The sequence below is a fragment of the Acartia tonsa genome, chromosome 11 (assembly GCF_053477335.1).
Source record: "Acartia tonsa isolate MP-2025a chromosome 11, ASM5347733v1, whole genome shotgun sequence".
Classification (NCBI taxonomy): domain Eukaryota; kingdom Metazoa; phylum Arthropoda; class Copepoda; order Calanoida; family Acartiidae; genus Acartia; species Acartia tonsa.
In genome coordinates, this window is record NC_137270.1 from 27,155,174 (window position 1) to 27,183,084 (window position 27,911).

The 27,911-nt window shown below is 31.6% G+C and overlaps 1 protein-coding gene across 1 annotated transcript; it reads right to left on the reverse strand.

Moving 5' to 3' along the window:
- Window positions 1–1,270: 1,270 nt before the first annotated feature.
- LOC145332004 (uncharacterized) lies at window positions 1,271–27,633 on the reverse strand. The gene is made up of 7 exons (XM_080176911.1): window positions 27,531–27,633; window positions 21,943–22,085; window positions 20,447–20,505; window positions 13,180–13,249; window positions 3,370–3,459; window positions 2,790–2,873; window positions 1,271–2,359 (listed from the first exon to the last, which is right to left on the reverse strand). The coding sequence occupies exons 2-7, from the start codon at window positions 22,048–22,050 to the stop codon at window positions 2,171–2,173; spliced, it is 600 nt and encodes a 199-aa protein (XP_080033037.1). The 5' UTR covers window positions 22,051–22,085; window positions 27,531–27,633; the 3' UTR covers window positions 1,271–2,170.
- Between the last annotated feature and the right edge of the window lie 278 nt (window positions 27,634–27,911).

Sequence of the window (27,911 nt, forward strand, 5' to 3'; positions counted from 1 at the left end):
AATGTAAAACTTGTTGATTTTTAATCTTTTTAACTACAGTGTTATAATTATCCTATTCATCTAATTTTTGGAATAATGATTCCTATTACATCAAGGTATAATGTTCCAAGAGAAGTATCTCTATATATACTCAATGCAAAAATGTAAGTATGTCCTTTACTTGCAATCTTCTTTAGACTTTTATATTCTGATTATTCATTTTTGACACTCTACAAGTGTTAATGTTCACTTGTCCTACCGTTTCATAGCTTCGCTTTTATATATGTTTCCAAACTTATTTTTATAACTAATTACAGGGTCGAGGTAAGGATTTGGATTATAGTTTCATTTAGAAAAAACAACTTTTTTATGAGAGATTAGAATATATATTTAAGTTTGTACATCAAGAACGTTAATACAATAAATATACATTATTAAACTTTTTAATGGCATTTTAGGCAAAGTTAATTGCCATAAAATTATCATAGAAAGAAATAAAAACAAGAAATTTTGAAAGCACAAAGTATGGGGTTTGTTTTTAAAAGAATTTTTGTTTAAAACCAAAATTTTAAAACAAAGCTTAATCCTAATACAGAAAAGACAAAAACAAGGAAAATGAATTATTTACACAATGCCAATAATTACTATTCGACATTTTGGGAGAAATTGGCCGCCATATTGTTTTCGCGCCATTTTCATTTTCCCGCCATTTTAATTGTTAACGGCTACATCCAAATCCTCAGCCGCGCCCGGGTTGGCTGTAGGTCACGTCGGCCTAAGAAAAACATGGAATTAGTCCTTTGGAAACTCTATTAGCGCAGCTTTTGAAATAATAGGAAAAACACTAAAATCAAAAACAACATTTTATTGACTTACGTAAACTTAACAAATTATATACATTTACATAAGACAATCAAAAATTAAAAATCTTAAACTTTATTCATTATTTTGTACTTTGATTTATAAGATTTTTAATTTTAGAGGAATTATAACAATACATAGGATATAAAAATACATTAATACTAGAAAAGTTGATTTTTTTTATAATCTAAGATTCATAGGAAAGACTAGGAATAAGATACAATTTGTTTGGCGATTTTGATGAAGGGGATAAAATGAATGCTAAAGTTACATTGAATAAAGAATTATTAATATTCTTCTTTCAGGTGGTCATTTTTTTACGTATTTTCTGTGCAACCGTTTAATCAAATACGCTTATTAAGTCAAACTGTTCTTAATTTTAACCATTTAAGTTTGACTTAATAAGCGCGTTTGACTTAACAGTTGCAACCAACTTTTCGGAAAATACACAAAAAATGACCCTCCTTTATCATTGTACACTATATACAATAATAAGTAAAGGTTATATTAGTAAATAATAAAGGTTACCTATATTTAGATATTGTTTTTAATGAGTTTTTACCTATTTCTTTAATAAAAATGAAACTAAATTTGATTATAGGTTTTGATTAATTGGATATTTAGGTATAAATATTAAATAGGAAATAATGACAGTGGCTTAAAATTAACGAAAGGTTTTCATTTACAGGTTTTAAGAATACTCATTTTAAATCATAGGTAGAGGTTAATGGTAGGATTTTAGGATTTTGACTAATGGGAATTGAGGATAGATGACTAGAACTTCACCAATAGGGGGTTACATATTGGACAACAGGAATTAAGGAATTGGTTGGTTATTTATAAATTGACCAATGGGAATAGAGGATAGGATGACTAGAACATCACCAATACAGAGTGTCCAATTTTACATATTGACCAATAGGATTCAAGGATTTGCTTAACTTTACCAATTGAGGAGGATCATGTCTACATATTAGCCAATAGGATTTAAGGATTTGCATTATAATTGTGCTTGGCTAATAGGATTAGAACTTCACCAATAGTAGGTTACAAATTCGCCAATAAGATAATTGATCTTGCCAATAGGATTTCATTTTTAGAATTTCACCAATAGGAGGTCTTCAAAATGTATTTCAATTTTTCTTTCCAGGAGACTATGGTCACTGGTATTGGTCATTAAGGTAAGGATGAGTAACTGTTAGGATTCAGGATACTTGTAGGTAAATAAGGATCGAAGAAGTTGATTTTGTGTAAGAAAAGGATCAGTGGTTAGGATTGACATTGAGGATATTTTCAGTTTGACTAGACTACAACCATTGGAGCTAGAAAATTATTTTCCCGGGGCTCCATAGCTGGCCTGTGCCCCACCACCACCGCCATTCACCCGGTTTCCTCCCCGATTGCCGCCACGGTTTCCGCCATTTCCACCGCCGAATCCTCCGCCATTGCCTCCAGCTGCTGCGCCCCCTGCACCACCGCCAAAAGCACCTCCCGGAGCTTGGGTGTACGAGATGTCAGCCTAGACACAAATATAAAAAAGTTGTTCCTAACAGGGATCTAAAGGGATAGATAATGGACGATAAATTGACGTACACCAAAAATGGTGATTCACAAAATTACCCCTTATGTAGATTAGTTGTTTGAACGTTTGAACTTAATGAAGCAGCTAATAAAAATTTACTTAAGTCCCCATAGCTTTTAAGTCAATGAACAAGAAAACGTTATTATAAAACTTTGAGGACTTGCGTAAAAGACTGCCCCTTAAAATGTGAAATTACTTTTTTTTCTTTTTCTTTTTTAAAACTAAAGTTGGGACCCTCAAGGACCATTATCTATCTATCTATCTATCTATCTATCTATCTATCTATCTATCTATCTATCTATCTATCTATCTATCTATCTATCTATCTTTCTTTCTATCTTTCTATCTTTCTATTTATCTAACTTACCACAAATCCTGTATCAGGAGCCACACTGTAGGTAACAGTCTGGATTCTACCATCGGGTAGAAGAACGCTGTATTGTCCAGTGATCTGAAGAGCGAAAAAACAATAGTTATGTATTGCAATGTATTGTAGACAGCTTTCCACGGATATAAAAATGAAAAATTATGAGATTAAAACTATTTTTGTCAGCCCCGAGTTTTGACGAGATCTTTTATTGCGGTATCTCTGAAAAAAATCTTGCTTCATAATTTCTATGATTAACCACCTTCAAAAAATCAACACATTGATTGCATTACAGTAAGTTCTAATTTTAAATGGTGATGAGTTTTGCCCTTTTTAGACTAAGGCCTTCCCTCTACTCTTTTTATTCATGTCGCACACCTGACATAGCAGCAGGAGGAAGCATTTTTAACGGTTTTTAGTTGTGATCCGGTGTTTGGCCGAGATTCGAACCTATCACCTTTCCGACAACGAGCGGACACGCTGCGAGTAACACCACAGTCGCGGGTTGGTACTAACCTTCTCATTCGTTTGCTAAACAACTTTGGGGACTTTTATTTAATTTTGATTGGTTGGTACTAACCTTAGTTCCATCAGATTGTTCCTGTTGGTTGTAATCATTTCCCTCGTCGTCTTTCACGGCATAACCAAATCTGTATGGGGCCAGGCGATTCTAAAATAATAGATAAATCAAACATTATAGTATATAGAGAGGAAGGGGTTGAAGAAATGTATTTCCTGCCCAATGGACCCTGTGCCGACTTTCAATTTGGTCTTTGAATAAGGGTTATCTGGGTTAAACATCTACATTTACTTATTAAAAAACTATGGCAACATCATTTATGTAGATTAATTATAAAATAAAATGAAAAATTGTAAGATAAATTCTAGTTCTTTTTTACCAATACATGATTTTTTAGTATGTCTCATAACATGTTCTAATCCACAGCGGCTTCGGAGCCATACGGAAAAGTGTAAAATAATATTTGCTCTCCAAAATTAATTAATTAATTGTTAAAAATAAAATAAAATTTTCAAAAAATATGTAAATTAAAGAATTTAACTAAATCTGACATAAAACTGGATATAGACTACGTGAATATTTTACCAAGAAAGAATTTTTGTTGTCAATTTATGTTGCTAATATAGTTCCAAGACTTTGGCCAATACATTCTTCCATGGGAGGGGATGGGGTAAATTAATAAGTGAGAGATCCGGGGAGTGTCATCGTTTTATTAGCCAGCTGAGATAAACATGGTATACGAGAATCTCTCACAATAACATCCACGTATTCTATATCCATTTACATAAAATGTTTGCAAAATTTAAAGGTACGGAGCAAATAATTATTCAACTATTGGGGGTTCCAAAATTTTGTTTTAAATCCTTTTTTAAAACAAATATCTTTCCATCTTAAATTCATGTTATACTTTGTCATTTATGGGAAGGAGTGTAGTAAAATGGCCTAAAACCATCACATGACCTGAAGAAGCTTTTTTAAAATTGAGAACTCAATCGGTTCAGTGAGATCTTAAAGAAGAACCAAAACTACGTTATTTAATATGGAAAGCCCCCAAAATTTGCATAATTTTCAATATGCTGAACAAATAGATAAAATAAATCTAGATGGTACACTTGACCCAAAAATTCATCAAACTTAAAAAGATATTTATATAGCAGACAAACACCTTTGTTTATGAAAGCTTTGTATTAAGAAATGCGAATATTTTTAGCTGGCTCATTGTGCGATAAAAATAGAAAAATTACGCCCATTCCTATCATTAATTATGACCAACTTCCACAATATCCTACTGGCTGATTTAGAGAATTTATCTCTAGATTATCCCTATTGCTGAATATCAGTTATGTATATTCAGCAAATATAAAATTTTTGGAAAACCTTGAAACATTGGGATGTTTATTACACTAGTCCCTTAAGTTTTATGAACGTTTTCATGTTCGTTGGCTCAACAACTTTAGGGATTTTTATTGAATTTAATTGGTTATTTCATTAAGTTGAGTTTCCATTTTTACCACTTTTTATTATCTGCAGAAGGGATATTTTTGTGTATCATAATTGGGAATGTCTTTTCCCTTTAGATTCCTAAAATCAACCCACTTAATTTCAATTTCCAATATAAAATTTTTTATAGAATTAGGTCAATTTTTGATAACAACATCTAAAATAAACTGTATAAATCATAATAAGATGTGTTTGCAAAATTGTTGGGTACTTTTTATTCCCCCAAATTCTTTCAAACGGAAAAAAACATGATAGGTTAGGCTATTTAACATCTTTCCTATAGAAAAATAGGATCATGGAAAGAAAACAAAGTCATTCCTAATTAGGACAGAAGTCACTGGAAATTGGTCTAAGGAAGGCTACCTATGTCCTTCATCTAACAAAATCTAACTTAAGGGAGGTGACTTATGTCCTTTGTCTAACAAATTCTTACATTAGGAAGGCTGCTTATGTCCTTCATCTTGCAAAACATAGCTTCTCTTTCCTTCACATAGCAAAACCTCACAAAACATAGCATTTTTGTCCTTCACATAGCAAATTCTTGCAAAACATAGCAAATTCTTGCAAAACATAGCAAATTCTTGGAAAACTTAGCTTTTTTGTCCTTCACATAGCAAATTCTTGCAAAACATAGCAAATTCTTGCAAAACATAGCAAATTCTTGGAAAACTTAGCTTTTCTGTCCTTCACATAGCAAATTCTTGCAAAACATAGCAAATTCTTGCAAAACATAGCAAATTCTTGGAAAACTTAGCTTTTTTGTCCTTCACATAGCAAATTCTTGCAAAACATAGCAAATTCTTGCAAAACATAGCAAATTCTTGCAAAACATAGCAAATTCTTGCAAAACATAGCAAATTCTTGCAAAACATAGCAAATTCTTGCAAAACATAGCAAATTCTTGGAAAACTTAGCTTTTCTGTCCTTCACATAGCAAATTCTTGCAAAACATAGCAAATTCTTGCAAAACATAGCAAATTCTTGCAAAACATAGCAAATTCTTGGAAAACTTAGCTTTTCTGTCCTTCACATAGCAAATTCTTGCAAAACATAGCAAATTCTTGGAAAACTTAGCTTTTCTGTCCTTCACATAGCAAATTCTTGCAAAACATAGCAAATTCTTGCAAAACATAGCAAATTCTTGCAAAACATAGCAATTTCTTACAAAACATAGCAAATTATTGCAAAACATAGCAAATTCTTGCAAAACATAGCAAATTATTGGAAAACTTAGCTTTTCTGTCCTTCACATAGCAAATTCTTGCAAAACATAGCATTTATGTCCTTTACATAGCTAAATCTTTCAAAATGCAGCTTTTCTGTCCTAAACATAGCTAAATGTTGCAAAATGTAGCATATTCTTGCTATTTAGACCACCCATTCCTGGGATCTTAAGCTTCAGACAGGAAAACCTTTCTGTTTGGTTATTGAATTGATAGGATTTCAGAACAATGATATTAATTTTGATGTTTTATAACTCTGAATTTTTTCATCCATTTAAAATAGCCAGCTTTTTGTTAATAAATGTAAAAACTAAAAATGCTTTTAAATTTAATGATCAACTAACTGCTATGCTAGAGACATATTAATGGAAAGAGGGGAAAGTCTACCCACCCTAATTTTTATTTCATTTTTCTAGGGCAATTTCTCTTAAGAATGTGGTAGTACTATTCCCCCAAATAGCTTTAAACCTTTATTGGTCTCATATAAAGATAAATTGTAAAAGAACCATACAATTACTATAATAGCATAGTAAAAAAATATATTTTTTTAAAAGATAGCTTTTTATAATAAAGAAATAAGTAAAAAAAAACTGTTTGACTAGGTGGCTAGTTGGGCGTTTACGGCATGGGTCGGAACACACACAAAGACCATAGACTATGTATGCTTAGATTTGTAAGAATTTTGATTTATTGTTGCCTGTTGGTGTTTTATTTTAAACTATCGGCTACGCTCCTAGAGGTCTCCAGGGGTACTTGAGGTGGATGTGGTTTGGATTTAACCCTTCCATTTTTATATTATTTTTAAAATGAAAAAGTAAAAAACAAATTACTCCTCCCCTATTTTTCATTCGATTTTTTAAAGGGTTATTTTTTCAAGGAACGGTTTATCTTAGGAGGACGGTGGTACCCTTCCCTAGAATAGCAATAAACCTACCCATGTCCTGTAAGAAGCTACACTATGAAAGTGAACCATGTCGGTTCAGCGGTCCCTGATTATTTTTTATTCTTAAAATCTTTTATATTACACTAGCGGCTTCGCCCCTAGCCTCTAGGGGCTTGGGCACCAAGAGGTTTGATCAAACCAAAATTTCGTATTTAAGATTTAAAAAAAGAATGTAAAAAAAATTTTCTTGGGGGGGTAGTCCAGCCCACTATTTCAATTTTAGTTTTAAAAAGAAAAAAAAATTAGGGGGGTTGGGGATGTCCCACCCCCTAAGAAAATAGTTATATACCTTCCCGGGACCTATGAGAAGCTACCCTGTAAAGGAGAACCCAATCAGTTCAGCGGTTAGCGAGATATTTCGCTACAAACAAACAGACGGACATCGTTCTACTTTGTATCATAGATATTCTATATTTATATATTGTCTTTGATGTTAAACATTTTTGACCCATGCCGTCACATAAAAATCACGCCAAAATCAGGAATTAAAAGGGATAACACAATGGATGAAAAATCAATTTACATAATTAATTAAATAAAAAGTCTCCAAAATGTTGAGCCCATAAATGAGAAATTGTTAAGATAAAACTTTGGGTACTGTGTAATAATCCAAGGAGTGAGTGTACATTGAGCTGCTTATTACACTGGTCTCCAAAGTTTTATAGTAACGTTTTCTTATTCGTTGGCTTAATCTTAGGGAAATATAATTGAATTTTTATTGGTTGGTACATTAAAATGAGTGTTTTGTCCGTTAACGATTCAATCACTAATCATAACTTATAGAAGGTATAACTTTATGTTTAATCATTGAGGATTTACATCAACTTATTGGCAATTGAATATCATTTTAGATCCCTGTTAATAGTAAACGATTCAACCACTAATTATAACTTACAGAAGGGATGATTTTATGTTTACCCAGCTAGAAACGTCGTAAGGAAACTCGCATCCGATATGTAGTATATTATCGCCAAAATCTTTTTTAAGATTTTATAGCAAAAATCGAAAAAAATCGCTAGGGATTAATTCGATTTTGTAGTAAAAATCGCGGCAACCACGATTTCCCTAAGATATCGTAAACAATAGCATTTTATATGTGTCAACACACACTTACAAACAGACACACAACCAACATATAATCAACATCAATCTGTGAGAAATATAGTTTATAAATTGGCCGCTAGAAGTTCACATTATTTTAAAAAATATATTGCATTTTTTCTGTTGTCAAACAAAATAAATATAAAACTGATAACTAAAATTGTCATAATGTGTTTATGTTTAATATTGCAAATAAAAGTATTTTTAAAAAGTTTTTTTTCTAAATGGCAACATTTTTAAATGTGTGTCTTAATATTCCTTAAATCATTGCCTTTTAGTATGATAAACATAAAAATATTCTACCTAAGTTAACTAAAAACTTTTGAGAGTATACATGAAGTAGAAGGGTACAGAGAATGGGGTCTCTTTATACCACATCTCTTTCTGTCTCCCACTCTCTATATCTCTGTCTGCATACACAGTATGAAATGGATTCTTTATGCAAACTCTTACTTACAAACAATATTTACAAAGAAAACTACATGATGTTAAATATTTTTTAAATGTACTTTTTAATCACGATTTTGGCACGATATCGCTTACGAGCCTTACGATATCGCTTACGATTTTGTGGGTGTATCGCGCAGCTCTAAGTACCTTTTCGACCATTTATCGTAACATATCGTCGATGTGCATTGGACGACTATTTAGCGATATCGTAAGAACTCGTGCTCGATTGCTACACGATATCGTGCGCTATAGTAGCGCGATAGTGACGCTACTTTCTGGCTGGGTAATCATTGAGGATTTACATCAACTTATCGGCAATTGTCTTATCCCTTTAGATCCCTGTAAATAGTACGTTTTGCGAAATGGACATTATTATAATACTATATGGGGGGATGACCAATAACAGAGCTAAAGAAATGTTAATTTTCGGAATTTTTTACAATGAAATATATATGTTGAAAAGTTATAAGGGATTATAAATTTTCTTAGTATTCATATTAATTAATACCAAAAAAATAAATTAGAATATTTCTTAATTTCAAAACTTTGTGTGATTAGATTTTAGTATTGGTAATTAACCAACCCCAGGTCGTGTTGGGTCAAAAGTCATAAGGATGGCTCAATTTTGGAATTGATAAGCACGCTATCTTATTGACATAGAATTACATAGAAAAGTTGTCGCCAAATTAAGTTGCTAAGTTCTGCATTATTAATAATTACGTTGATATTATAACAGGAGAAAATTTTGGTTGCAATTTCTCTTCGATTTTATTTTGTGGGCCATTTATCCAGTAAGAGAAGAGGGAATAGGTTAAAAGAATTGGGTGGGGGAGATCGTTATTTTAGCCCACTAGAGAGTTCACTTTATTATAGAACATGCAAATCTCGTGTAAGATCCAAGTAATAATAAATCCATTGTGATGAATTAAAAATTAAAAAAAAACTTTGAAAATTGACCCACTCTAATCTTCATAGACCATACTTCGCGACAGAGGTGGATACTTAAAACATTGTCGACGTCTTGAAGTCTTTTAGTCTTCAAGTATTTTGGCAAAAAGTAATTCTTAAAAACTTTTTCTTGAAGAGCTACTCTTTGAAGACAAGTCTTCAAGTAGGTAGTTGAAGACGTCTTCGAAGTGTTCTCAATTTAGATCGAACAGTGTGTGTATGTTAGTCTGTAAAATAGGCACTTTCCTTCAGTAGGAGGTCATAGAAGGACAAACAAGTATTTTTACAATTTTTTTTATTTAAATATTTATTTAATATTTCCATGGATAGTAAAATTAAATATCATAAGTTTATTATCAATTGCTATTTTCCGAGGGACCGAAGCTTTATTTTCTTATTCATTGAAAATTGTTTGTTATACAATACAATATCCAATTATAAATGGTTTTATGCTATTTTCTACCCTTCAAATATAGAGTTTCTAAATGCTAGGTGCGAAATCGCTTGTGATTTTCATTTTGAAAAAATATAAAAAAAACTTAAGAAAAAAAGTTGTGAACTCTTATTAATGACAGAATACTAGGTGGGAAAGCAGTAGGATTTTTTAACGGAAAATTACGCGAAACTACACAAAACTTGACGTCTCTTCAAACGTGTCTTGAAGTGTTTTTAAGAAGAGGTAAAAATATAACCTCGACTCGTGGAAGACTGAGTCGTCGAACGTGTCTTCAAGTGTTTTTGATGTTTTTAAGTATCCACCTCAGCGGACGGCATGATGTGTCAAGTTTTTTCTTCTTATTTTGAAAAGCTAGCTTTTACACAAGAACATATATTTTACTATCCTTATAATAAAAGTAACAGGATCTGTGTCTGTCTATCTGTATGTATATCTTGTTAACTTCTGAACTAATAGGGTTCTGTACTTAGTTCAGCTTCTTATTAGTTCTGGGATAGGAATTATAGGTATAGGTACCACCCTCCCAGGAGAATTCACCCCTAGTAAAAATTAACCCCCCCCCCCAAAAAAAAGGTCTCTAGGGGCAGAGCAGCTAGTAGATCATTAAATTTAAAAGCATTTTTAGTTTTCACATTTATTAACAAAAAGCTGGCTATTTTAAATGGATGAAAAAATTCAGAGTTATAAAACATCAAAATTAATATCATTGTTCTGAAATCCTATCAATTCAATAACCAAACAGAAAGGTTTTCCTGTCTGAAGCTTAAGATCCCAGGAATGGGTGGTCTAAATAGCAAGAATATGCTACATTTTGCAACATTTAGCTATGTTTAGGACAGAAAAGCTGCATTTTGAAAGATTTAGCTATGTAAAGGACATAAATGCTATGTTTTGCAAGAATTTGCTATGTGAAGGACAAAAAAGCTAAGTTTTCCAATAATTTGGTATGTTTTGCAAGAATTTGCTATGTTTTGCAAGAATTTGCTATGTTTTGTAAGAATTTGCTATGTTTTGCAAGAATTTGCTATGTTTTGCAAGAATTTGCTATGTTTTGCAAGAATTTGCTATGTTTTGCAAGAATTTGCTATGTGAAGGACAGAAAAGCTAAGTTTTCCAAGAATTTGCTATGTTTTGCAAGAATTTGCTATGTTTTGCAAGAATTTGCTATGTTTTGCAAGAATTTGCTATGTTTTGCAAGAATTTGCTATGTTTTGCAAGAATTTGCTATGTTTTGTAAGAATTTGCTATGTTTTGCAAGAATTTGCTATGTTTTGCAAGAATTTGCTATGTTTTGCAAGAATTTGCTATGTTTTGCAAGAATTTGCTATGTGAAGGACAGAAAAGCTAAGTTTTCCAAGAATTTGCTATGTTTTGCAAGAATTTGCTATGTTTTGCAAGAATTTGCTATGTTTTGCAAGAATTTGCTATGTAAAGGACAGAAAAGCTAAGTTTACCAAGAATTTGCTATGTTTTGCAAGAATTTGCTATGTTTTGCAAGAATTTGCTATGTTTTGCAAGAATTTGCTAAGTTTTGCAAGAATTTGCTATGTTTTGCAAGAATTTGCTATGTTTTGCAAGAATTTGCTATGTGAAGGACAGAAAAGCTAAGTTTACCAAGAATTTGCTATGTTTTGCAAGAATTTGCTATGTTTTGCAAGAATTTGCTATGTTTTGCAAGAATTTGCTAAGTTTTGCAAGAATTTGCTATGTTTTGCAAGAATTTGCTATGTTTTGCAAGAATTTGCTATGTTTTGCAAGAATTTGCTATGTGAAGGACAGAATAGCTAAGTTTTCCAAGAATTTGCTATGTTTTGCAAGATTTTGCTATGTTTTGCAAGAATTTGCTATGTGAAGGACAGAAAAGCTAAGTTTTGCAATGTTTTGCTATGTGATGGACCAAAAAGCTATTTTATGCAAGATTTTGCTATGTGAAGGACCAAAAAGCTATGTTTTGCAATATTTTGCTATAATAAGGACAGAAAAGCTAAGTTTTGCAATATTTTGCTATGTGATGGACCAAAAACCAATTTTATGCAAGATTTTGCTATGTGAAGGACCAAAAAGCTAGGTTTTGTTAGGTGAAGGGAGGCTACTTATGTCCTCAATCTTGCAAAATCTTTGTTAAGGGAGGCAATTTATGCCCTTCATCTAACAAATTCTCACTTAAGGAAGGCTACTTATGTCCTTCCTAGGAAGGTGACTTCTGTCCTAATTAAGGAATGACTTTGTTTTCTTTCCATGGAAAAATAACTTTCAGTGAAAAATTTAGTATGTTCTGTTCTTTTTCAGCGATTTAAAAACCCTCTCATCCTCTAAAAAAACATTTCAGGGAAGGTATTTATTTCCAAAATTTGTTATCTAAGGGATTCATACCCCCCCCCCCCCCCTAGAAAGTCCTTGATCCTTATTATTTATTAAACTTGTGTAATATCTTTACTTAATACATAATGTTTAAATTATAAATATAAATAAAATGAAAAATATAAATTAGGCTTAATTACTCCTTGCTTTGCAATTTTTAATATAATTATTAATTATGTTTACTTTGTAATTAAATGTATTGCATTAGTTAATAAATACTATTTTAAGAATCAAATTGTCGTTATGATGTCAAATTATTTATACACTAGTCCCCAAAGTTTTATTACAACGTTTTTTATATTCATTGACTTAACAACTTTGGGGAATTATACTGAATTCTGGTTCATTAATGTGAGTGTCCAAACGTTTCAATTACTAATTGTAATCTACAGAAGGGATAATTTTTTGAATCATCATTGGGAATGTACATCAATTTATCAACTATTAGTTCCCTGGACTTTTGTACTTTACAAAGAGCCCATAAATATTAGTTATTTAAAAATATTGCACTTTTATTGTACATTTATCTTTACAAGATTTTGTACAGTATTGATACATATTTTCGTCATATTCTAACTTGTATTAAATCGTTTGATCCTTATTTAAAAGTAACAGGATGTCTCTGTGTACTCAGGGATCTAAAGGTATAATCAATGGTCAATAAATGGATGCACATCTCCAATGATGATACACAAAATTACCCCTTCTTAAGATTACAATTAGTGCTTGGACATTAAACTAAATGAACCAATCAATTAAAATTATTATGAAAGTTAAGCAAATTAATAAGAAAACATTATTTTAAGACTTTGGGGACTAGTGTAATAAATAGCCCAATGTCCCTTCCCTCCGTTAGCGTCTCTACTTCATAATGATTAATTACTTACCGGTTGTTGAGCTTGTCTTGGGGGGCGGATGTTCCTCTCAATGGGCGAATCAAAATCTGAGTCTATTGCCCTGAAAAAAATTATATTCTTTTAATAAAGTAACATGATCTGTGTGTGTGTGTGTGTACCGAAGGATATCGCTAACCACTGAACCAATATGGTTCTGATTTATAGTTTAGGTTTTCATATGTCCTGGGAACAGTTATAACTATTTTGGGGGAGAAATTGCCCCTTAGAAAAAAAATCGAGTTTAAGGACTAGAGGTTAAAACCTGGCATTAGCCGACTTTTCCCCAAGATTTCTGATAGTAAAATGTTCTCGTTTTTCTTAAAATCCTATTGATTTTTTAAATTAAAGCTTTCCTACAATTAGGGTAGGTCCGTCTGTCCGTAACGATTGGCTCTTTTCGCTTTCGATTCCAAACTTTGCATGATGAATTATATTACAGTTAGGTACGATTTCAACATGCTTATTTTGCTTAGACTTACAAATTAATGCTCTGCTAATTAAAGGGTGTTAAAACAAACCGACCGCTTCACTCTTTTCCATATAAACCCTACAGTTTTGGTCAAAAACTAACAAAAAATGACCCAAATCATGTCCAAGCAATGACAATTAGAAAACATTATTGATTTTGATTTCTACTTACCTCTCCTGAGCACTACAGCTCGAGTCCTAGCCCTTGTGGAGAATTTTTCCGTACTTGGAGATTAAAAATCAACAAATCGTCTTAAATACTAGAAATCTTGTAGATAGACCCCATAATGTTCAGAGTTTTTGATGGGGCATGTAAAGACCTTTCTATAGACACCTTAACCAGGTTTATAACTCAATCCTAGCCAATTTGGCATAAATAAGACAAACCTTGAGACATGACGGGTCTCTATAGTTCTTGATCTTTGACAGAGTAGAAATAAAAATTCAATAGTGTTTTCTCATTATCATTGCTTGGACATGAATTGGGTCATTTTTTGTTATTTTTTGACCAAAACTGTAGGGTTTATATTGAAAAGAGTGAAGCGATCGGTTTTTTAAACACCCTTTAAGTTCTGACACTGTACAAGAATTATTGTTTAGAGATTCACATTTATAAATATTGTCATCATTTTTAAGATAAAATTATGCAATATTAAGGGTTTATGTTACTACATGACTTTTATAAAAAGTAATCTTTGATGTTTTTTTTGACGGGTAGATTTATACGGAAAGTACAGATGCTAAATGCACAAAAAACAGACAGTAATTTCATATGGAAAACTTATAACTACGAAGTTCAAACTAATCAGAGTATTTTAAAATAATCAAGGATGATAACATCAATAAGTAGCGAAGCACTCAAAAAAAACATGGAAGGACAAAGTTGTGAGATGTCTTTAAAAAGAAATATATATAGAGCATTCAAGACACATAGATGGGGAAAACAATCTAAAGACTAGATGCCATAGAAATTTTCACAGAAAAAATTCAATCCTAAATATCTTAAATAGCAGACAAGAAAATCACATTTCAATTTGAAAGTACAGAGTAGTTTGAACTTGTAATTTCCTGTTAAAAATAGATTCTAAAAGTCATCGTTTTTTAAGGAAAAGATTATGAATCGACGTCTAGATGAATTTATCTATAATACAAAGTAGAATGGTGTCTGTCTGTCCGTCCGCCTGTCTGTCCGTCTGTCTGTCCGTCCCTTAAGATCTCGGTAACCACTGAACCGATCGGATTCTACTCTTCAGGGAATATACCTACTGGTCCTGTGGTAGTTTTAGGCTATTTTTTTGGAAGGTGGGACACCCCCAACCCCCCCAAAAATGAAAAAATCCCCCCTTTTTTTATTATTTAAAATTAGTGGTGGAGTAGGAGCTTCTCATCAGGTACTTAATTTATATTTTTATTATTTAAAATTTGTGGGGGCATCTCCAGGTGTAATTATTTGGCAAAGCCTTAGAGGCTAGGGGCGAAGCCGCTAGTGTATTAATAAGATAATACAAGGCATAACATAAGTCGCCAGAGAATATGAATAAAATTTCAGGAAAGCTTTAGAATGAACTGATTTTTTTGTTCCTTTTCTTGTAAGTATGAAAAAACGAAGCTCTTTATATTGCCTATAAAAAAGGGGATGAAATTAAAAACTTTTGGCGGTAAAATCCCGAATAACGTCATACTAGAATAATGGACTATTCTAATATGACGTCATTCGGGATACTTTGGCCAGAAGTTTTTAAATTAATCCGCCTTTTTTTATAAAAACTATAAAAAGCTACTAAAAAACTACCCCCCACCACCCAAACAATCATTTCCATTTACTAGCGAATCAACCTAAAATAACCTCTCAAAAACTTCCGTGAAAATACGACTAAACCCGATACTTCGTTTTCTTTCCATGATCCAAATTTTTAAAAGCGAAGCTTTTCTATAATTAGGGTCGGTCCGTATGTACGTCCGTTCGTACGTCACAGTTAGCTATTTTCGTTAATTTAAACAGGTTAGAATTGTCCTATCGATTCCAAACGTTGCATGGTGATTTCTGTAGTAGCTTGGTACGATTTAGAATCGTTACCAGAATGTCCGTACGTCCATTTTAAACATGATGATTTTTAACTTTTTAACAACAATTTTTTATATGATAAAATTATCCGATTGATCTGATTTTTGAAATACTGATTCCTAGGACAACAAAGTACAATATTATAAGCGAAGCATCTCTATAATTAAGTCCTAAAAATGTAAGTATGTCCTTTAACAATATCCTGTATTTTAGCAGTTTTTCAACAGATTCAACAGAGCTTCGCTTTTATGGATTTTGTCATCCTTGTTACATGATATTTTATGCATTTATACGGTTAACATAATTTAAAAATATTATGTATAATTTTTATTATGTTGATGTTAAAACAGTAAACCATTATTCCAGTTTCGTCTCTTTTGAAAGTGGAATGGTACATTACAAAAACTGTATCGGCTTTATTAATATCATTACCAAAACAGGGCAAATGGAATGGTGGATTACAAACATCATATTATTCACAAATAATTCACCCAAGCATGACATGATTAAAATGGCAGAAAACCTGTCGTAAACCACTAAGATTTTGCAGGGAGGGTGGGGACATTTGTCTGTTTAATTATACATTAGTACCAGAAGTTTTATAATAAAGCTTTCTTATTCGTTGACTTAACAACTTTTGGAAGTTTTATTGAATTTTGATTAGTTGGTGTTAAGTTGAGTGTTTAAACTTTACAACCACTGATTGTAATCTAAAGAATGGAGTGATTTTGTGTATTATCATCGGGGATGAACATACATTGTCTTATGATCTTATCCCTGTAGATCCCTGCTGAAATTTAGTTATTTACACCGGAAGAAAGATTTTTTTTGGCACATGCATAAAATTTACCACTTTGAAACCATTAGCGCGGAAAATATCGGAGATAGACACCAAGTAGACCATGAATGTACTCACGTTTTAAAGGTACAAAAGCAAATAAGCTAAAATAATATTTAAACACTTTAATATATAAAAAAATATCTTTACGTTAATAAAAATAAAGAAACCTTTCTAAAAATATTTGAAAGTACAAAAATGCACTGTACAAAATCAGATCCTGAAATAACCACCATATATCATAAATATTTACTAGTATGATTATGTCCATAGGTAGGCCAAAAAAGCCTTTTTTTTGACAAAAAATCGTAAAGAAATCTTAAATATAGTTTCATAGAATAAATTAACATATTGAGTAAAAGAGAAGCTGTAATATTAAAAAGAAAAGGATTATTTATTAAGTTTTATGTTAAATAAAAGGTTGATTATCAATATATGAAATTTACCTTTTTCAAACTAACCGTATGTACCCACCCCGTGGACCCTGTGTTGACTCTCAATTGGGTCTTTGATTATTAGCCAATAGCATTGTAAATATTAACACTGCACAGGAAACTTGTTACGAAAGAGCGGAAAAAAATTTGCTAGCAGACGAAAATTTGACTTTTAAAGTCTTAATTTATAATCACTTGGCTATAAAAATATTAATCAAATATTTAAATTTTTTGATAATAATTATAATTGACTTTATTTCCAGATTATTTGCATGTTTTTAATCATTTTTTATACAAATTATAAAACCGCTAGGTTTGTTTAATTATAGTGTCATTAATCTGTATCTAACTATATCTGCATGAATAATTAATAATTATACAGGGAGGAAGGGATATTGTACTGTAAATTACACCAGTACCCAAAGTTTTAGAAGCAAGTTATCTTATCAGTTAGCTTAACAACTTAGGGGACTTCTATTGAGTTTTTGGTTGGTTCATTTAGTTGAGTGTCCAAACATTTCAACGGCTAATTCTAATCTAAAAAGAGTTAATTTTGTGTATTGCCATTGGTTATATTCATAAATTAATCGGCCATTGTCTTATCCCTTTAGATCCCTGATAATTATGCATCTAACTATTTGGACTAATCTACATATAATACAAAGTAAAAGGGTGGTAGGACACACCCAACCCCCGCAAAAAAATTCCCCCTTAATTTTTAAGAAAAATATGTTCGAAATTAGCGGTTGCATCTCCAATAATCTTTTTATTTTTTAATTAATTCTTGGGGCAAAGCCCCTAGAAGCTAGCGAAGCCGCTAGTTATATCATTAGCCAATAAGCTGGAATCAAAATTATAAAAAATATCTGATTTTAATTGCTTCAGTATTAAAAGTGTTAAATAAGCCTAATTTTCCACTGCTATTATTTATTTTAGATGCTTTATTTTGATTATTTGGAAGTAAAAACATTATATAGGTAAAATTGTGCTTTCCCACAAAGTGTATGTCGAGCACTGAAACCCATTTTCCTTTTCATTTCTTATTTAGCATAAAACTCCTCTCATTTTCAATCTATTTTTTAAAAAATAGATGGAGAGTTCTACACGGTTATTTAAGGGAAAGCGCTGGTAAAATTTATGTACCTATGTTCAAACTTCAAATAACTCTGTTTCATAGTATTTAAAATGTAAGTTGCAATATTTTTTTACTATTTACATTTCTCTTAAACCCTTCTGTAAAAAATAGGAAACGGAAGTAGGAAGATTTTATGCATTGATTGTAATGGATTTATCATGTTTAATTAGGATTTTTTCGTCCATATTTATGCATCTATTTGAAGTATAGCGTCATTGACAATAACTTATTAGTTTTTGAAAGCGAAGCTTTTCTATAAATAGGGTCGGTCTGCCCATTAGTACGTCCTTCCGTATCGGTTAGATCTTTTTGTTAATTAAGACATGTTAGAATTGTTCAATCGATTTCAAATTTTGCATGATGGTTCCTAAAACAGTTAGAATTAGAAAGCGTAGCATCTCTATAATCGTCACCAGAAAGTCCGTACGTCTATTTAAAACATGTTGATTCTGCATTAATTATCAGTTCTGACACTGATATAAGTTTGAATGTTCGTTTGTCGTGCCATTTCAGAGCTTCGCTTTTATGGATGCTTGTAATAAGTTGCAATTTTGGTAGCAAAACTATTCTATAATTTTTTGGTCCTTCGAAAGCAATATCTTCACAAAAAAATCTGCAATCTATTTTAAATAGCTTTCGAGAAAATTAAAACTTAATTAAAAACTAGTAGCTTCGCCCCTAGCATCTAGGGGATTTGCCTCAAGAGGTTTGATCAAACCAATTTTTCGTAGGTATTTTAGATTTAAAAGAAAAATTAAAAAAGAAAATTTTTGTGGGGGGGGGGGGGCAAATTTTTTTTTTTTTTGGGGGGGGTCGACCCTACTATTTAAATTTTGTTTTTAAAAAGAAAAAAAAAAATTGGGGGGTTCATTTTCATTTTTTGGGGGGTTGGGGGTGTCCCACCCCCCAAAGAGAATAGTTATAAACCTTCCCAGGACCTATGAGAAGCTAACCTGTAAAGGAGAACCTGATCGGTTCAGCGGTTAGCGAGATCCTTCGCTACAAACAAACAGACAAACAAACATACAAACAAACAGACAGACATCGTTCTACTTTGTATTATAGATAATGAAAATCCCTAAAGACAACAGGGTATCTAATTTTTTATACCGATACCAACGAAAATCTGACCAAAAACACCAAAGATATGTTATAATCGGTCAAAGATAAAAACGGCTAAACTGTTTAAAGACAACCAGAACGCCATGATCTACTTGAAAATTCTACATACTGATGAGTATATTAACAAGAAAAATCAAAAGCCTAGCTTTATTAGCAGCCAAGTATAACTCCCCAATAGCGTCAATACGAACGGACGGACAGACAAAGTGAATTATAGAGTAGCTTCTCTTATTTATAGTTAAAGATGAAATTTAAATGAAAATTATTAGGAATAAAAATTTAATAGAAAACTTAGCTAGAAAAGACAGCAAATTTAAATATATCTTTTAAAGATATTTTAATAAAAAATTATTTATAATTAACATATTAATAAAGTACTAAAGGCAATTGAACCTTTTAAAAGATACGGATTAACTATTCAATTGTGTATATTATGAACACACATTTTTATAATCTTAATCCAGATAATTTTGGAGAAAACATATTTAGACCATTTTTAAGCGAATATTTTCTTGATTTAGGCTTTTCTGTCTGCTAATACAAGGTGATTGGCTATCAATTATTACCCAAAAATATTTCCATTTAACAAGTTAAATTTCGAAGCTATTTTTATAAGATATTATAGAATGGAATTATCATATTACCACATTTTGGTAAGGTAATTCCTAAGACAATGAGGAATAAAGTCTCTTGTATTATAAGCAAAATTTTAAAAACTTTTTTCTTCAATGTCAAATCATTTTGAATCAATGATTTATACAGCTTCGATTAACGATGTCATCCTTGTTAACAATTACATATAAAATATAGAGCTTTTATTCAGTAAATCTATTTATAAACTTTAAGTAGCGTAGATTATAAAGAAAAATATCCAATTTAAGATTCCGTAAAAGTATATGATATTTTTAATTTAAATGACAGAAATTGAAATAATTTTTTCTCTGATAGTTTTTATTTTGATAAATAGATAGATATATTATACAACCCAAAAGCCCTAACTACGCATGGTAATATGTTGCACCTGTTTTTGGTCAAGGCATTCCCCCTAATATGACTATACATTTCGAGCACCTGACAAGGCAGAAGTAAGAATCTCAGAAACGTCTCATAGCAGATATTGGATCGAGATTCGAACCTAAAACTTTTCTAAGAACGTACGGATGCACTACATGTTACGACACACTCACGGAATATACCTTGAGGTTCTTGCGCTCATACCATCTACTAGATGCTGAACCTCTCCCACAAAATCATGCTGAAAATAGATAGATAGTTAGTCATGTTTAATGGAGGCTGAAAATAGATAGATATTTAGTCATGTTTAATGGAGGCTGAAAATACATAGATAGTTAGTCATGTTTAATGGAGGCTGAAAATAGGTAGATAGTCAGTCAAGTTTAGTGGATGCTAAAAATAGATAGAGAGTTAGACAAGTTTAGTGGATGCTGAAAATAGATAGAGAGTTAGACAAGTTTAGTGGATGCTGAAAATAGTCAGTCAAGTTTAGTGGATGCTAAAAATAGATAGATAGTTAGTCAAGTTTAGTGGATGCTGAAAATAGATAGATAGTTAGACTAGTTTAGTGGATGCTTAAAATAGGTAGAGAGTTAGACAAGTTTAGTGAATGCTTAAAATAGATAGATAGTCAGTTAAGTTTAGTGGATGCTAAAAATAGATATAGAGTTAGACAAGTTTAGTGGATGCTGAAAATAGATAGATATAGTTAGTCATGTTTAATGGAGGCTGAAAATAGATAGATAGTCAGTCAAGTTTAGTGGATGCTAAAAATAGATAGAGAGTTAGACAAGTTTAGTGGATGCTGAAAATAGTCAGTCAAGTTTAGTGGATGCTAAAAATAGATAGATAGTTAGACAAGTTTAGTGGATGCTGAAAATAGATAGAGAGTTAGACAAGTTTAGTGGATGCTAAAAATAGATAGAGAGTTAGACAAGTTTAGTGGATGCTGAAAATAGATAGAGAGTTAGACAAGTTTAGTGGATGCTGAAAATAGATAGAGAGTTAGACAAGTTTAGTGGATGCTGAAAATAGTCAGTCAAGTTTAGTGGATGCTAAAAATAGATGGAGAGTTAGTCAAGTTTAGTGGATGCTGAAAATAGATAGATAGTTAGACAAGTTTAGTGGATGCTGAAAATAGAAAGATATAGTAAGTCAAGTTTAGTGGATGCTGAAAATAGATAGAGAGTTAGACAAGTTTAGTGGATGCTGAAAATAGATAGAGTTAGACAAGTTTAGTGGATGCTGAAAATAGTCAGTCAAGTTTAGTGGATGCTAAAAATAGATGGAGAGTTAATCAAGTTTAGTGGATGCTGAAAATAGATAGATAGTTGGTCAAGTTTAGTGGATGCTGAAAATAGATAGATAGTTAGACAAGTTTAGTGGATGCTGAAAATATGTAGATATAGTTATTATAGTTTGCAATAAATCCTTATAATAAAGTAACAGAATGTCTATCTGTCTGTCTTGCTAGCCGCCGAACCAATATAGTTCTCCTTTACATGTGGATTAGAGATATATAAATAGATAGAAAAATATAAATATAGATCATAGATAGATAAATTATTACTGCTTGTCTGTTTTTGGGGGGATGTCTGCCTGTATTCTGAAGGTATGGTTGACCCATATGTAGCAGTAGCCAGCATATAGATAGATAGATAAATAGATAGATACTTACTGCTTGTCTGTATTCTGGGGGTGTCTGTCTGTATTCGGCAGGAATGGTTGACCCATAGGTAGCTGTTGCCATCATCATACAGCTCAGTAGTCCAACAGAAAGCCACATTGTGTTGAGGTAGGGTAGGCAGGTAGTCACGGGTTCTGGTAACACAGTGTTATTTATTTAAAAAGATAAATGAAGTGTAATGCAAGTTTAATAACATAGACCGAAAACGGTCATAGATGCGTATAATAACATATAATAATTAGAGAGGTATATGGATTGAATTTACGTTGTTATCCCAGTCCTTACAAAATTCAAAATATTTTAGTGTACAATCTAATAAATAGGAATATAAACAAATGAGAAGCAGCTTATAGTCCTCATAAAAATATAACGCCATACAATACAAATAGGCCAGTATATATTTTGATTGACCAATGGTAAAATGTATACTGGCCTATGATTGGTCATTTGTACAATATGACGTCATTTTTTTAGGCTTCGAAAACATTTAAAAGAAATTGAAAGGGGTGTTGTCTACTATATTTACACGTATACTTACAGATATGCTAAAAATCTTAGAGCATAAAATAGGATGGGGGGGGGGGGGTGATGAAAAGGTTTACTAACAGTTTGGAGGAATATTTCCCAGGGAGGAGACATTGGACTGTTTATTACAAAAGTCTCCAAAGTTTTATAATAATGTTTCCTTATTCGTTGGCTTGACAACTTTGGGGACCTTTATTGTCTTTTATTCAGTTGAGTGTCCAAAAGTTTCAACTACTAATTATAATTTACATAAGGAGCAATTTTGTGTATCATCGTCAGGGATATACATCAATTTATCGGCTATTGACTTTTCTCTGTATATTCCTGAACATTTCTGAACAATTATAAACGGAAACGCATACTTAAAAATGATCGTATTAATCTTTTTTACTCTGACGTCAAAATAAATGATAATAACATAGCGTGTTCGGTAAGTTAAGATAAATAAATTATTTTTACCAATGATATATGAAGCAGCTTATATATGTAGTGTCTATAAAAAACGACGTCATACAATACAAATGACGAATGATAGGCCAGTAAACATTTTAATTGGCCAATAGTTAAATGTATGCTGGCCTATTATTGGTCATTTGTATTGTATGATGTCATTTTTGAGGCACTTTAAGTTGCTTCATAATATCTTATTTAAATAAATATTGATTTGATAATATCATAGATTGACAAAACAAGTTTTTGAAACAAAAATTGATCGAAAATTGTGAAATGCAATTAAAATACTAAAAAACTTCCAAAGCCAATATTTTTTTTCTATTAAAAAACATACTTTTTAAAATAAAAGATATTGATTTCTATGTTAATTTTGATCCAATAAAATAGAACAAAATTATAAAAGTATATCTTAACAGGGATCTAAAGGAATAAGACAATTGCCGATAAAATAATGTATATACCCTAATAAAGATTTCAATTAGTTGTTGAAACGTTTAGACACTCAACTAAATGAAACAACCAATCAAAAATAAATAAAAGTTCCCAAGGTGGTTAAGCCAACGAATAAGAAAAAAAGTTATTTTAAGACTTTGGGGACTAGTGTTATAAACAGCCTCCATGATACTTTATATTTAATTTGATGCATTTTAGGGGGTGTCAACATCCCCCTTAAATACCTTTCTCGCCTGCTTTCTTCTTGTTTCACCCTTAATGGTTTCACCACCGAAGCCCCCCCCCCCCCCCTGGAATACTATATTGATCAAATTGTTTTTGAGATCTTACTGGCCAAACACACAAAAATTTTAAATTAAAATTTAATAAATATTTCACTTTTTTTGTAACATTTAACAAAAGTTTATAAAAATGTATTTTTAAACCAATTATTATTAATTCATTATACGTAGTAATCATTTTATCTTTAGAGTCTCGGCAGCCGTGCATTTCAGTTTTTCAAATTTCTAGAAAAGATGATGAATATCCCCAATGATGATACATAAAATTAACCCTATAAACCCCTAAAATTACTATTAGGGGTTGAAACGTTTGGACACTGAATTTAATGCACCAACTATTCAAAATCAATAAAAGTCCCAAAAGTTTTGAAGCCAACTAATAAGAAAATTTTATTATAAAACTTTGGAGACTAGTATTATAAACAGCACACTGTTTCTTCTCTCTCTGTCTAAGTTTAGGGTTTTAAAAGTTAGTAGTTTGGTAGTTGGATAAGCGTCTGAACATTTGTTGAAATAAAAAAAAATATTGCAGACCATTTTTGTTTTTTTTGGCGGCTGATATAACGAAGTTAAAAGCGGCTGCCGCCGCCTTAAATCTATTAATAAAATTCCACATATTAATAATAAATTAAGATCATGTATAATATCTTAAATATCACCCTTAAAAGGAAACAATTTTATTTGTTTTATAATTCTCTATTATGGCTTCACATAAGAATGCCACGGATGCAAAAATGAAAAATCAATTTGTTGAAAAATTTCATTAGACTTTAACTAAACTTAAACATCATACTTGTTAAGTTCATTAAGTCGAGTGTCCAAACGTTTAAACCATTCATTGTGATTTACAGAAGGGATAATTTCGTATATCTAATTGTGGTTGGACATAAATTTATCAGCCATTGTCTTATTCCTTTAGATTGCTGGTTGTACAGTCCAAAATGATTAAATTCTGTAAGCCAAAGCTTAGACAATCACAAAAATCAATGTAAAGAAGTTTTCCTTTAAAAAGGTATAAAAAGTATATAAGTCTGATATAAAAAATGCGTACAAAAGTTTTAAATTGGATTGTGTCGGTTTCTCTCAAAATGCCTGTTGAACACTGAAACCTTTCGACATCTTATTTCTAAATTAATTAAAAATATAAATAAGGGGGGGGGGGGAGAGTGGCAGTAGGTAGTTCGTTTGCTTATAGAAGAGTAGTTGTTAGCCCAACTTAGGATTAGGCATAAGATAAAAATCATTCCGCCCTTATTTGCAATTTATATAACAGAAACTTTAAGGTAGAACATCATTCTTTTAAAACAAAAATAACAACATCTTTAAATCAGACGAAATGTTTAGTTTATTTTAAGACAAGTCAAAAGTATCAGTAATTAAGGAGCCTCGAGATGCTGCTAGGGGCGGAGCCACTCGTTATCCTTATAAAAAAAGTAAAAGTATCTATGTATGTTTGTCGCTTTTTACTTTTTCCTTTTAAAATTACAAAAAATGGGGAGGTCGACTTTCCCCCTCTTCTTCAAATGCCCCTAGAGGACTCAAGGTGCGTAGCCAGTAGTTAATATATCAATTATAGAGAACTTATAAATAAAACCAGAAAGAAATTATCAACATAAATCATTTGAAACCACATCATATAAATTTAACAAAACTATTTCATGGTTTTTTTAACGAGGATAATACTTTTTAACGGTTAACATTTATAAATAAAAGCATGAGTTATACTTTAATAAAAGAAAAAGTAAAATTTTTACGTTGGTATTGTAAATAAATGACAAAACACAACTTATTTGTTGAGCAATTCCTGGGTTAATTTTTAGTTTTTTTGTGCTATGCACCTCCATACAGATGTTACAAATATAAAAAAAATATATTCCTCCATATTTCAATTCATTAAGAAATGGGGGTGTTAAGTGCTCGATAGCACTCTGAGTGAAAATTCCTTGGTTATTAATGTTTATTTTCTTATTCGTTGGCTTAACAACTTTGGAGATTTAAAAAAAAATTTGCTTTATTATTGAGTGTCCAAACGCATTAACGACTAACTATAATCTACAGAAGGGGTAATTTTGTGTTTCATCATTGAGAGTGTACATAAATTTATCGGCCACTGTCTTATCCCTGTAGATCCCTGGGCTCTTGACAGACTTTTAGATTAGCTTTGTTTATCTAAAAATTTGTCTAACAATTTAGGTTAACCGAACATCAATTAATAATAACTACTTTGTCAAATAAAATCTGTATAATCATGGCTATCTAATAGTATTAAAATTATATCCTTTATTTCACACTGCGCCCCTAGTATCTAAGGGCACTGTATTAGAAGATTGAAACATAGCCTATAACCATACTAGGAACTAAATATGTAAAGATTTTCTGAAATGGAGAACTTAATCGGTTTAGTTATTTTTTAATCTTAAGCTTGAGACAAAATAATCTTATTATTGATAGACAAAAAGATATAGTAAGTTGAAACTTGAAAAGCAAATAAGTGGACCTATTGGTTGTATATCATTATCCAGTTGTCGAAATACACCCCCCCCCCCCATTTTCTGCACGCCCCTGATTCCTAAATTACAGAGGGATCTAAAGGGATAAGTCAATGGCCGATAAATTAAAGCATATTTACCCCTTTTGTAGATTACAATTAGTGGTAGACACGTTTGGACACTCAACTTAATAAATTAACTAATCAATATTCCATTTAAGTCCCCAGAGTTGTCGAACCATTGAATAAAAACTTTGGGGACTAGTGTAATAAACAGCCCAATATCCCCTCCCTCCCTGTATAATACAGGTCAATAACCTAGTTTAGTTGTTTTAAAATGTTCATTAATATTTAAACAAACTAATTGTTTCCTTCCAAAAAACTTTTTCTCTAATATTTCCTTTTCGTTACGTCATCAATGGAAATATCAGGAAGGAAGGAAACATTGGGCTCTTTATTACACCAGTCCCCAAAGTTTTATTGTAACATTTTCTCATTCATTGACTCAACCACTTTGGGGACTTTAAATTTTGATTAGCTGGTTCATTAAGATAAGTGTCCAAACGTTTTACTCCAAAATTGTAATGTACAGAAGGGGTAATTTTGTGTATCATCAATGGGGATGAACATCAATTTATCGGCCATTGTCTTATCCCTTCAGATCCCTGCTAAATGTACAAAACAATATTAAAAAGAAAATTATACTCTGAACTAAACAAGATCGAGCACAGTATAAAAAGGAAAAGATGAAAAAACCCAGAACATGATGCACAAAAATTTCTAGATAAGCTTCACATTGGTTCTGGGATATTTGTTATTCTATTTGTTTTAGATTTAAATCTTGTAGTTTATAGACTATTTCTTACCTATTAAATACAGATCTCCGCAATTTATACTAAAAAAGCTTTTGGACAAATATAAAAATATATCTGTTATTTCATTGCTTCATTTTATGACCCCGCGAATTTTATTAATTAACCAACTAATCAAAATTGAAAGTCCCCACATAATTAGGGTAAGAAATAGCTTAGAAACCCTTCCTCCCTAGGTTTAGCAGTGTATGGATTGAGGATGAGATTAATGTATCTTTCTTTGTCCTATCTCTCTCTGGATAGCTAGATTCAAGGACAAACGCAGGAGTGGCAAACGCAGGAGTGTCTAAAATATTAGGTTAAATCAATATTTTTATACAGGTCAGATTAGGTTAAGATATGAATATTCAAATAAGCCCTCCGCAGGGGTTCGACATTTAAAAAACCTATAAGATGGTTTGAAATAGGTTCGGTGTCCACTCTGACGTTTGTCACTCCTGCATTTGTCCTAGGACCGATGATTCACATTATATATTACTTTGTTAATAAAATAAACACACTATATTCCTGGATCAAAAGGATGAGTAGACGGATAGAGGATTGATTAAGTGGGAGAAGGTTTCTATTTCAGCACTTCAGGAGGAACGTCTGACCAATGTCAGAGTCAAACAGAAACTGACGCATTTCTCCGTGTCTCCGTCCTTTTATCTGTTTCTCCTCCTCACACACACGCACACACACCTCTCCTCTGGTTAAATTTGTCATGCGTGTAACGTAAGTTGGCAAAAATTATGTCGCGTTTGTTACAACTCACCTTTTTTTCCTTTTTTGATTATGTTCGTTAAAACTAGCAATTTTTATCATTATGTATACTAATTAAATTTAATTTTTGTTTGCAGAAGCTTTACTCGAGCGTAAATGCTTTAGGATTTTACAAGTGGCTGCGCT

Bases quoted from the DNA above. Each gene is read 5' to 3' on its own strand.
- LOC145332004 (XM_080176911.1), bottom strand. From the start codon at position 22,050: ATGTGGCTTTCTGTTGGACTACTGAGCTGTATGATGATGGCAACAGCT. The intron at 20,506-21,942 runs GTAAGTATCTAT...ATCTATTTTCAG, and splicing joins CCCCAGAATACAGACAAGCA to CATGATTTTGTGGGAGAGGT. The intron at 3,460-13,179 runs GTAAGTAATTAA...CTATTATTTTAG, and splicing joins CAAGACAAGCTCAACAACCG to AATCGCCTGGCCCCATACAG.